This window comes from Hyperoodon ampullatus, assembly GCF_949752795.1.
Source record: "Hyperoodon ampullatus genome assembly, chromosome: 4".
NCBI classification, from domain to species: Eukaryota; Metazoa; Chordata; class Mammalia; order Artiodactyla; family Ziphiidae; genus Hyperoodon; species Hyperoodon ampullatus.
In genome coordinates, this window is record NC_136917.1 from 153,896,424 (window position 1) to 153,909,732 (window position 13,309).

General features: G+C 30.4%; 1 protein-coding gene across 1 annotated transcript in view; it reads left to right on the forward strand.

Moving 5' to 3' along the window:
- CDH9 (cadherin 9) overlaps window positions 1–13,309 on the forward strand; it is a gene marked incomplete at both ends in the record, with an annotated part of 81,489 nt that overhangs the window by 43,557 nt on the left and 24,623 nt on the right. Inside the window, 4 exons of the mRNA XM_079703714.1 lie at window positions 6,038–6,157; window positions 6,752–6,919; window positions 9,055–9,242; window positions 10,176–10,429. Coding sequence (XP_079559840.1) covers window positions 6,038–6,157; window positions 6,752–6,919; window positions 9,055–9,242; window positions 10,176–10,429 — 730 coding nt within the window. The remainder of the gene's footprint in view (window positions 1–6,037; window positions 6,158–6,751; window positions 6,920–9,054; window positions 9,243–10,175; window positions 10,430–13,309) is intronic.

Genomic DNA, 13,309 nt, shown 5'->3' on the forward strand with positions numbered 1-13,309 from the left:
GAATATTATTTCAAAATCAGTTATAAGTATATAACTTTGACATTATTGTAATTAATACATGGGTAAGTCTAAAATAATTTCTTAAAGAAGAAAAACAAACATATCCACCTTTACTGAGTGATTGATATTAAATATTTCTTAACTATGTGTGCCATCTAACTAGAATGGCTATTTTTGGTTATTTTCTAGAATCAAAAATTTGTAAAGAAGTTATTTCCTCTAAACTCAGATGAAATCTCATCTGTCTGAGAAAAGTGTAGTTCTTCTGCCTTTTCAGGTATTCATTCCAATAAAATGAAAAGCACTTATCAAATTAGACAAGACTCCTATGAAATCTTAAAGCTTAGGATGAAATATGAGTGCTTGTGTTTTCTTTAATATTTTTAAATATATGTTAGCCTGGTACAGTTCCATGGAAAGTACTGCACTGGTCCACATAGGTCAACCAGTGGGCTAATGTAGATATACATCATGTCTCTTTGTGGGCTTATATTTGAGATAAAGATACATCTAAAATTATGCTCTCCATTGCAGCTTCCTATTCTTGAGCATTCTATAGTTTGGTTTTCCAATTAACACCTTTTAACCATTGTAAAACATATGTTTTTTTCTTGTATGTATGTTATTTTTCCAGATATTTTAACACTTAATAGTATAAAAACTTTCACTTATCCTTCTCCAAAAAGATTTGACATACCTATAAGAGTAAAAAGTATAATTAAGATGACAGAGATAGTTGAATATGATAAATTTGGATAATTGATTTAAATTTGAATAACTTTTTAAATTTTCAAAGCATTACCTCATTTTTAAGAACAGAATACTTATCAGAGACTGTTTATATTTAACCTCAAATACCTTGTATTTTCTCCTATATTATTTTGGGTTATTTAATGGGATATTATCTTCCACTCAGTATAGTCTTATAATTTATCTACCTAATTCAAATATAATCCTTCTCTGACTATATCTGATTATATTAGTATTTATCTGAAATACTAATATAATCTAGATTCTTTTAATATTTATCAAGTGTGTAATAAGATCAGAACTGGACTAAGTACTTCTCTATTTTATTTTTTACAAACCTTTCACTTGTTCAATACCTATATTAAAATATAGAATATATAAGCTTATACATAGGAGAAGACTTGCAGATTATCTTGTCCAAAAAGCCCTTTATGTAAGGCTATATGTACTTCATTTACATAAGCTTTAAATTGTGGGCAGTACAATTTCTGATTACTGTAGACCTTAAATATGAGAATTTGGGTCAATGCCAATTACATTTCCTGCATGTCTACAATTACCAAAAAAACAAGAAAAGCATATAGGAGGCAGCTTTATGGCTCCAGTTGCAGATTTTGGTACTAATAAACATTTAAGAACTACAGGTAAATCTTGATCTTATTTATAGAGGATAGTTATTATTATTTATTACTAATATTGACATTACTGCACTAATTGATCCCTCCTTAGCCCACTCATACACTTTGTACATATATCTATTTTTAAACAGAAATGCACATATTATAAATACTGGGTTGGCCAAAAAGTTCATTTGGTTAGTGAATACATTGTTCAATAAAGTTCTTAGTGAAAATAAAAAATGTGTCTTCTATTTTTACTTAAAACTGAACGAACTTTTTGGCCAACCCAATACTATCTGTATATGTGGAAGATACTATACTTGGTTTAATTACCTCTTTTAATAAATAAGTAAAAATGGGCCCAAAAGAGTTAAACTGGCTTGTTCAAAAACATACAGAGATGACTTATTACTATACTAGATTTAAAAAGAAAAAATGTTAATAAAATGCAGAGATAGCTGAATAATTTTAATACCTTACTATTTTTCTCCACTGTAAAAGTTATGGTTATTATGCAAAATGTAGTTTGGAAAACTTCTAATTTTATTAGATTCTTAGTGACTCCTTGAGTGTAGCATTTTTCTTATTTTCTTATTTTAATTCAAATTTCTCAATAAAAGTAAATCCAAATAAGTGTGAGGAAAGAGAAAACTGCATTTTACAATAAGATTTTATATATATATGTGTGTGTGTGTGTGTGTATATATATATATATATATATATGTATACACATAAAATATATGTCTAAATAAAAAGTATATGTATTTATATCCTGAAAATGTATTGTTCTTTTGTAAGTCTCCTACCTGATTTAAAGGAAAATAAACTTATTATAGTTTTATAGATGTGATTTTCTCTGCTTTTACCTATACAAATAACCATTTACAGAGAAGTGTAAAGGGTGATACTTAGGAACTTTGTCAGGCTATGTGTAACCCATATATTAACAGCTAAAACCTGTGAATAATCACATAATAAAGGATGCCTCCTCTCTAAATGAAGTAATGCACAATTACTGAATCCTAATCTTATTTTCATTATATTAGTGATTTTAATTTAAATAAAACACTTGAAAAATTACTATTATTAACTTTGAGGTAAATGAAGTCTAATGGAATAAAATTTAAAAATTCTTTATTCTCATTTTATCCTTCTTTCCAACATTGTAGTCCAATGTTCTCCTTTATACTGTCCCCACTACGTGATTATTTTTGTCTTAATATATTTGTCTTTTCTTTTCCTCTCTCACCAAATCCTCTCCTTGCTTTTTCCCTCTGCCTCTGCTTCTTTCTATCAAATATGCCATATTTCATTTTGGTTCAGACATGTGCCTCCCCATCCCTTTTACTGGTAGTTAAAATCAAATGACTCCAATTAACTCTTTAAATCTGAAACACATTAGCATATTCTGATCAGAACACTTAATCTGGATGATACATGAGGATATATAGTGAAAAAAATGAGATACACTTTGAATTAGGTATTTGTAGCAGATTCCTACATTTTATGTTTTCCATTTTTTGTGGTTATTATACTTCGATTAAAGATTATCTATTATTTTTCTATATTTGCATGCATTCATCTCCCTCAAGGCAAATTCCTATTGTGAAATTTTGGAGGTTTCTCATTGACTGGGTAGGTCCCTCAAAAACTGATCCAGTTCCCCTCCCACACTGTCCACCCAACAAGGAATCTATCTGTAGTTTTTCACAGATCACACAACTAACTCATCATTGAATGCTTCATGTCCTAAACTAGGCCCTTTCTTAGAGGTACACTGCCTGTAGATTCAAATATGTGTCTAATCATATGTCTAGACAGGCCATTTAATACAGTATTTAGAAGGAAGCTTCTTCATACTGGCTAGATCAAATCCCATCCTATCACCTACTAGCTGTGTAATCATGAGCAACCTCTATATGCTCCAAGGCCTGCATCCTATGTTTATCATGAGGATAAAATAATAATACAAATCAACTGCTGAGAACTCTGCCTAGTCTACGTTAAGCAATTTGTAAATGTTAGATCTTGTTATGACTTTGAACTAGAAACTCTGCTGGGCTTTAGAGATAAAATGTTGAACAAAAGCAGACATAGCCCTTTCCTTTGTAGAGTTTACATCACACAAAACCTACATATAACAAATGACATAAATTTGTCATTCAGGCTTCACTATATTTTACTTAATATTTGTTTAATAAAAAAGTAAATACTGGGCTTCCCTGGTGGCGCAGTGGTTGAGAGTCCGCCTTCTGATGCAGGGGACACGGGTTCGTGCCCCTGTCCGGGAAGATCCCACATGCCACAGAGCAGTTGGGCCCGTGAGCCATGGCCACTGAGCCTGCGCGTCTGGAGCCTGTGCTCCACAACAGGAGAGGCCACAACAGTGAGAGGCCCTCGTACATAAAAAAACAAACAAACAAACAAACAAGAAGTAAATACTTATTTTAAATTATTTGAGAATAAATGAAGCATATATAGCTCAGTAAATTCAGAGGGATATAAAAATCAAAGTGGTGTATTTCCTTTTATTGTCTTTATAAGCAAATTTTTATAAAATTAGTACAAAACACATAAACCACTTTCTATCTAATTTTATTACTAAATAGTATGAAATGTAAAATATCCTTATATTTATGGAAAAAGAAAACAAAAATCTATCCATTCCCTAGAGTTCAACACACTACATATTTTCTTTTTCTCATTTTGCTATTATAAATAACGTATCAGTGATATGCTACCAGTGTTTATTAGTGTTTAACAACATTCTAATTATTACCATGATTCTGAGAAGGGGAACAGTATTTTATATGGGTGTTTGTAGCATTTTAGCCACATTATAGGATTGATTTCCATTCTTTAATTTCTTTATTATTTTTAGGTCAAGTATTTTCAGGTAGGTTCGAAGATCATATACCCATGATAAAGAGCAAATGATCAAAACCAAATTTAACAACAAAAATATTATTAAAAGTGTCAAAAAAGTATAAAGGTGTGTTTTTACCTGTGCCCATTATGAAATGATAGCCACAGCCAAAGAAAAATGAGTCTGGTAGCAAAAGAAATGTCATGAAAACAGTGAATTAACTACTTGCATTTAGCATCTTGGTTATGCTTAATAATTCATATTTCAAATAACCATCAAGTATGAAAACAATTATTAATCTAACATATGTTCACATAGGGTTATATAAAAATAAATATAAATCTGAAAATGACTCGAGTTGAACATTTGAACATTATTGTGGGATGGAAATCTCTTTATGATTTCTGCTTTGGTCTAACTCGGACATGAGTGGATGTTTTTTAAATGATAAAAGAGTACACCTGGGACTGACTGAGTAAATTATACTGTGTCCTCTCACGGGACATAACAATTCCATTGCAGCTGAGGAAACAGAGGCTTCAAGAGGAAGAGCTCAAGTTCTCATCTTATGCTAATTAATTTTGAGAAAACATAAAAATACTTCCTAAATTCATATATTCAAACATACTGATGGAAAATAAAGTTGTTAGTTTAATCTTAATGTTCAATATATTAATTTCTAGAATCTGCATAAGCAAATATATGCAAATTTTGAGAAACATTCACTACAACTCAATTAGACAAGCTATGTGTGTGTAATGTATGCTGGATATTAAAATAGGTTACAGAGCCAACGTGGAACTCACTTTTTCTAAAGAATTTTAAAATCTATGTAAGTATCAGAGTCAACATTTTGAAAAATTGTGTGTAATATACTAGAAAATGTCCTACAAACTCATTTTGCTCAAGGAATACATGGTAGGCTTTAGTTAATAGTAGTTTTAGAGTCATGCCTTGAATCTTTATAGAGTTCTAGAAAATATAAGAAAGGTCCATCAATGTATTACATTACCTTTAGCTCCTAAAACTATCTCCTTTAAAGCTCTTTTATCTTTTAAAACATAATTATATGTGACAAAGTTAAGAGAAAATAATTTAATTTTTGTAAAATAAAATTAAACTGAGAGTATTGGTAAATTATAGTATTGCATGTGAGACAATTACACACTTTCTTAACTCTGGAGGGGTATATCTGCTGATTTACATATGTGTAGCAAATAATACATAGCATAACAATAGGTATAACTATATATGATTATGTTAACTACATTACAATGAGAGGCACAGACAAAATAAGCATATATATCTTGCATACCAAAAATTTTGGCCATTTTACCTTTTGTGTCTTGATAAAAACAGGGCCTCTTTATTTTCAATTTATATTATTTAGTTAATTTATCAGAATAAAAAGCAGCAGGAGTGCTTTCAATGTTGGATTTATCTTTGAACTCACATTTCCAGTTAGCAATACATGTATTAATTGAAAATTGTATGTGCACTGTATTCAGTGAAAAATTGTTTTCTGTCACAGTATTTTCAACCAATTAGTGCATATTCATCTTTATGATAAATTTTGCTTTTGACTTTTTTAGATAGCTCAATAATAGTAACAATATTATTAAGGAATATTTAAATTAAAAAAAAATGAAAGATAAGTGATTTTTAGCAGCATAATTTAAACAAATTTCTTGAAACATGTACCATGGTCTAACACACCACATTCCCAATAATATGGTTTCATAAATATAGCTTCAAATTTCTAAGTACTTAAGTGTCTGTGTTTGGGTGTGGATTCATGTAGGTACATCTGTTATACAAGTGACTGCAACAGATGCAGATGACTCCAACTATGGAAATAGTGCCAAAGTGGTCTACAGCATATTGCAAGGACAGCCATATTTTTCAGTGGACCCAGAATCAGGTAACAACATCTAATAGTTGGTCTCTTTCTCATTATGCAATACATCTGCATGCACATTTATAGATTTTCTATATTTAAAAAGCTATTAAGTATCATGTTTTTATTTATTCCTTATATTGATAGTTATTCCATGGATACAGAAGCAGAATTCCTATTATTTAAAAAGATTTGAATCCTTAGCCCTTTAGACTAGTATTTATTGGATTTAAATTTATTACATTAAATACAAAATTTCACAGAGATTCAACACATTACATGTCTTAGGAAATACTCAAAACCAAAAAAAAAAATGTGACAATCATCAAAATTAAGCTTATTCATCTACAGGGTTTTGACTAAATTTAGCTTTTCTAGTCCAAAGGATAATTAAATTGATCTAGCAAAAATGTTTTCCTGAACAATAGCCCATGGAAGAACTTTTTTCTGTTCTCTGAATTATGTTAAATTGGTTATATATGGATTGAAAGACTTATCTAGGTACACTGACATCTTATCATGTTTGTTCTGATTAATGTCTGTAAAGTGGATCTTGCATGGCTTAATTTTAAAACACAGTGATTGAACTACAAAATATTTGTCTATTTTTTCCAAAAGGCATAATAAAAACTGCATTACCAGACATGAGCAGAGAAAACAGAGAGCAGTACCAAGTGGTTATACAAGCCAAAGACATGGGTGGCCAGATGGGAGGCCTTTCTGGAACCACCACAGTGAACATCACTCTGACAGACGTCAACAACAATCCTCCTCGATTTCCCCAGAGTAAGAGAGGTTTCAGTGATACCATGTGGAAAGTTTCTCAAACACACTATGAACAGTTTAATACTTTTACTAGTAGTTTCACTACTAGTTTATAGATAAAGATGAAACCACAAGCCCTCTTCCCACAGAATATCACAATTTCCCACAAATTAATTAACAGTGACTAGGATCATTTCATCATTAAGTAGGTAATGGAGAAAACAAGGAAATTAGGTTCTTTTTTGGCAACTTTAGTTATCTTCTTCTACCTTTTGAAGAGTTATAAAATTTTCTGGACTACCTTTCCCGACATTTCCTATGACCATCTAGTTCTTTTTCTTATCTATTTCCTGGTTATGAGCATGGACTCTCAAGTCTGACCACCAGGCTTCAAATCCCATGTCTATCACTTGTCTTGCCTCAGTTCTCTTGTTTGTATGTAAGAATTATAATCCCTTATTTAATCAATTCTAAAACACAGGTTTGTTGATGTTTTAACGTCTCTGAAATCAGATACTATATTAAAATCAATGCAAGTTAGTTTAATTGGCCACATTTTTCTTTCTTATTGGCCCATGGTCTCATGAAATAACTTGGTTGTGATGGCACCTGAGATATGTTAGAGTTTGCTGGTATCTGTTACCTACTTGTGAAGATTAAATCAGTTAATAGACTTTCAGTTGTCATGATTTCTATGTTAAACCATGGATTCTTTGCAAGCCATGAGGTCCTACAAAAACAGACTCATTCTCTGCTGAAAATATTTCTATGTTGCAGCAAATAAAATGATAAGAAGTCCTATCTTGAAATGTTCTGTTAAGGGCCCTGAAATTTCAATTTATAACATTGATTCCAATACAGTAAAGCATTTTTTTCAAGCTAATCAAATTTGAAATACTTGATGATACAGCTCTAGATGGTGGACATACACAAATGATAAATATTAAAAAATAAACTTTGCTGAGAATATGAATAAGACGACTAATTAACATAAATCTAAACTTTGCATTCAGGTTCCTTAAACATAAACTGAAAAAGTATGATGTGATAAATTCTCAAATGACTTGCCACTCTATAATTTTATGATCTATTATAATCTCAGCAGAAGGTTTGGAACTCTAATAGTAATAGTAAAAATGTTCTTGAACTAAGAACTGGGCTAAGCATGTTAAAGACGTCATTTCATGGAATCTTCATAACAAACCTATGAGTTAATAGCTATCATCACCTCTATTTTATAGATGTGTAAATTAAGGGTTAGAGAATTTAACTAACTTGCCTAGTGATGAAAATTCAAATCCAGGGCAGTTGGATTTAGAAGTCCCTCTTCTTAACCACCAAGCAAATTGGAAAGAGAACAGACTTTGAAGTCAGGGAGACTTAGTTTTGCCTTCTGCTTTTCCCAGCTTTAAAGGATGATTTCCTTGAGCCTTATCTGAGGATAATACACCTGCCTTCGTTCTATAAGGACTAATGTTAGAATTAAATAAATTAACATAGAGGGCCTTTGGCCTTATATAGATTTCAACACATATTAAATGTTTAAAAACATTTCTAACTTTCATTAACATTTTTGTGATATTTTCCTATTATCTCTTAAATAAATCCTCACAAACTGAAATGCTTTCATGAACAGGACTATGTAATGGCTGCAACTGCAGGCGACAGAAACGTTCATATCCCACTTAAAGACATTAACAAGCAAAAAAAAAAACACAAAGAAAGAACTTGTGTGTGGATTTATTTTTTCTATCCCTGAGTTAGAATATAAGAATAAATGCATATTCTAAATCATTTAGTATAAGTAAAAATGTGTAATGACAATGTTGAATGCTTCAGATAAGCAGTAAATAATTGTTGTCCTTGCCCTCTTAAGTCAAAAGCTCTGGATTCTAATATCAGGACTACCATCTATTATCTAAATAACCTTGAGACATTCACTTAATCTTTCTGGAACATATATTTCTCATTTACAAAATGAGATACTCTGCCTTTATAAATTATTTTTCTAACTTAATAAATCTATAATTTTTAATGGCTTACAATTCAATATGATGAAAAACTCTCCTAATTTGAAATTAATTTAAGTAAAAAAGGCAGAGGAAATGAAAGATTTTTGTTATCTAAAGATGAAACAGCTTTGATTTAATTTTCAGGTACGTATCAATTTTATTCTCCTGAGTCTGTACCTCTTGGAACTCATCTTGGAAGGATAAAAGCCAATGACCCTGATGTGGGGGAAAATGCTGAGATGGAATACAGCATTGCTGAAGGAGACGGAGCAGACATGTTTGATGTCGTCACTGACAAGGATACACAGGAAGGGATTATAACTGTCAAACAGGTTTCTTCTTGCTGTCTTCATTTCCTCATTGAGTGCTTTATAGTTTATTTTTGCTTTTCAAGGAAGAAAAGCCTAGGATTTATTTTTCCCATCCTTTACATGCTTCTATCCCTCATATAAGTGGGAATAGTTGTGATTTCACTTCAAATAAGTTAAGCATCTTTATCATTGACAGTTAAAAACTGTTATAAAACCTCAACAGCTTGTGCTTATAGTAGACAACAATCAAACAAGGATTAGATACTCTCAAAAGTCTTTGTTTGATATTTCTCCATGGTATTATTTCATTCACTGTTTAAAATATTTAAACTGTTAAGTGTGATGGTTTATTAAAATAGATGAAGCCTGAAGATGTTTGATTTTTAAAGCAGTGGGGGAGAACATTATAAAGCATTACACAGAATAATCAAGCTAAATACTGATTACTTTATATCACCCTAATTTCCCTGCTTTCATTCACATCTTTTTTTCCACAGTGGTCAGATTAATAATTTCTTTTTTCTTTTTAAAACATAGTCTTAGAACTGTAGGACTTAAGGAAGCAACTTATGTGAATGGTTTGTTAAATCTCAATTTTATGTTTCTGCTGATTTAAATTTTTTATAACTTTAATAATAATAATATAGTAAGAAATAGCCTATGTATTTACTAGATAATACTTCATTTACCTATGACTACCAAAATGTAAAATGCATTACTAAGTGTGAATCAATCTTAATGTGTATACTGTTATATAGAACTACTCCTTGTAAATGTGTAAGGCAAAAAAAATTTTCCTAATTTATTTGTTATACCCATGAAGCAATAATTGGGAAAGTTATTTAACAAGAATTACTGGGACTATTAAGAGAGGTGGTTATTAAATTTTGAAATTGTCTTCCATTTTTATGTCTACTATATTATACTAATTTTTCATATTTTATTTAACTTCAGAATTTAGATTATGAAAACAAAATGCTGTACACTTTAAAAGTGGATGCAAGTAACACCCACCCTGATCCACGATTCCTGTACCTGGGACCTTTCAAAGACACAGCTGTGGTCAAAATATCTGTGGAAGACATGGATGAGCCTCCTGTGTTCAGCAAAATTTTTTACTTGATAGAAGTAGATGAAGATGTAAAGGAAGGAAGCATCATTGGACAGGTTACAGCATATGACCCAGATGCCATGAACAATTTAATAAAGTAAGTATTTTGAGAAAACATAAGTTTGAAGAAAAATGATAACCTCACTACTTATAAGCTGTGTGAAAAAAAATGTACCATGTATGATCAAGTACAGTAATACAACCAAACACTTCCATAGCACAGACTTTTAGCTGGGCTGTCTTCTAAGTGCTCTGGATATATTATTTCATTTGACTCTTATCGCATATTACAAGGTAGCTCCTATTATTATATCTTTCTGTAGATGATAAGACTAAGGTACTGAACATTTAAATAACTTGCCAAATAATTAGTCACTGGCAAAGCTGGGTTTGAGGTTCAGGCTGTCTGGCTCCAGTGTCCATGATTCTAATCCCTTAGTTATTGATGTAATTCTTGTCTCATTGCCCTTCTTAGATAAACCATAGTTCGAATAATAAGATATCTAAACAAATACATTAGAAAAGAAGTTCTTCTAGAAAAGCTTAAGAGATACCTTGAAAACTGATGAAAAACATCTTTTGAAAATAGTCCCTAGGCACATTTTACATCAAAATTTTTGAGAAGCAAAATATCAATTATATTCTATTAATAAAACAAAGAATTGGTAAAACGAGTAATGATATTTGAGAACAGTAAAACTATTAAACATTGGTATAGTATAGTAAAGAATAGTGTAATACTTTCCCAAAATTTGAATATTGTATTAACCATTTAAAAGTTTTCAAATATGCCAGAAACTCTGCTTAAGGAGAATATAAATATAGTTGTGACATAAATGGATGAATAGGATGGGTGGATGAAGATGGGTAGGTATGTTGATGAAGACAAAAGAGACAGACAAATAATATATTGTCGGTTAATGTGTGGCTAGTAAAATGCCTAAAATTATGCTTTGTTTAAAATTTAATTTTTTATCCAACAAGGACCGACTGTATAGCACATGGAACTGTACTAAATATCTTGTAATAACCTGTAATGGAAGGGAATGTAAAAAAAAGAATATATATATTTATATGTATATATAACTGAATCATTTTGCTGTATACCTAAAACACAATATTGCAGTAAATAAACTATATTTCAATAAATTTTTTGATCAAATTTAATTTTTAATTAAGAAATATAAATGGTTAAATATTTATTGGGAATGCCCAGATTTCCTGGAATTCATATCATACCATCACATAGAAAATCAGTGAGCACAATACTAAGCATATAAGTATTAAATTTAGTTTAAGATGTAATAACTATTCATGTTATTTACAAAGCAACATTTGTTGCACTAAATATGCCCTAATTTATATTTAATTTGTTGGTCAATTAATATATTTTTAAAATAAAGAAAGTTTGTGAAATTTTAATCTGTAGTTAGTACTCAGAGTTTAGCTTGAAATATTTGGTTAGTTTTAGGTTAATTAGAATAGAATTGACTTAACTTTCTCTTTTAAATAAATGTTCAGGTTCAAATTATATATTTTGTATATTGCTAATTAATTTAAAAACATGACTTATAATGATATCAATGCATAAAAGATTATTTTACTGACACTTTTGTATCAGCAACCATGAAATGGATTAATTTAAAATGTTCGTATTATATAAAACAGAACTCCTAAAATGAAATGAATAAGTAATCTAGTTTTCCAGTGGTCTACAAATATGTGCCAGCATTTTTATATCCAAAATGTTTATTTATTTTTTAATGAAATTGAGTGTGGCTGATTGGTTTTGGCATCTCTTATATGTGCATTTATTTTTGTAAGTAACAAAAAGAAGTTTAAAGTGTTTTTGTGTTCTTTGCAATATTGAAATAGAAATAAATCACTTATATTAAAAATGAATAAGGGATTGTCCATACCAATAGCTATAAATGCTCAGTAAGTATCTGTTCTTGATAGATTTTGAAATTTTCAAAAAATAGTATTCAATGTCTTTTCTACTTCAATTGTGGCACCAGATTCATGACATGAGACAAATATGTTGCCTATACTTTCCTCTATAAAATAATTGTTATCATGTATTGAGCCCTTGCTATGAGCTGGAAACTATCCAAAGAGCTTTATATTTATTAGATCATTTAAACCTCATCACAACATTATAAGGTGAGTACAACAGTTATCATCTACATTTTAAAAATATTTTATTTTATATTGGACCAAAGTTGATTAACAATGTTGTGTTAGGCTCAGTTGCACAGCAAAGTGATTCAGTTAGACATATTTATGTATCTATTATTTTTTCAAATTCTTTTCCCATTTTGGTTATTAAAGAACACTCAGCCAAGTTTCCTGTGCTGTACAGTAAGTCCTTGTTGATTATCTAATTTTAAATACAGTAGTCAGGGCTCACAGACTTAGAGAACAAACTTATGGTTAAACAGGGGGGAAGGGTGAGGGGGAGGGATAGATTGGCAGTTTGGAATTGACACGTACACCTACATTTTAAAACAACATAAATTGAGATGCAAAGAGTTTAAGGAACATTACTAAGGACACTGAACAAATAATTAGCAGACTGAGGTTCAAATAATTGATGATCTGAATGCATAGCTAATATATCTTTAGCAGATATATTCTGCTTTCTTACTGACCTAATTATTAATTAGAGATAATTAATATTGTTTCACATTCATAAACTGCTTTGACCGACCTCAGTGGTACAAAGCAAAGCCTCAAGGACAAAATTATACAAAAAGCAAAATCTGGCTTTTGTCCCTCAGAATTTGGTCTAGTTTTTCATCATTTTTTCCATTTCCCACAATAGGAAATTTCTTTTTTTTCCTTCCACCTTTATTGAGATATAATTGACATATAGCACTGTAAAAGTTTACGGTGTACAGCATAACGATTTGATGTGCATACATCATGAAATGATTAATGCAATAAGTTTAGTGAGCATCATTCATCTCATATAGAT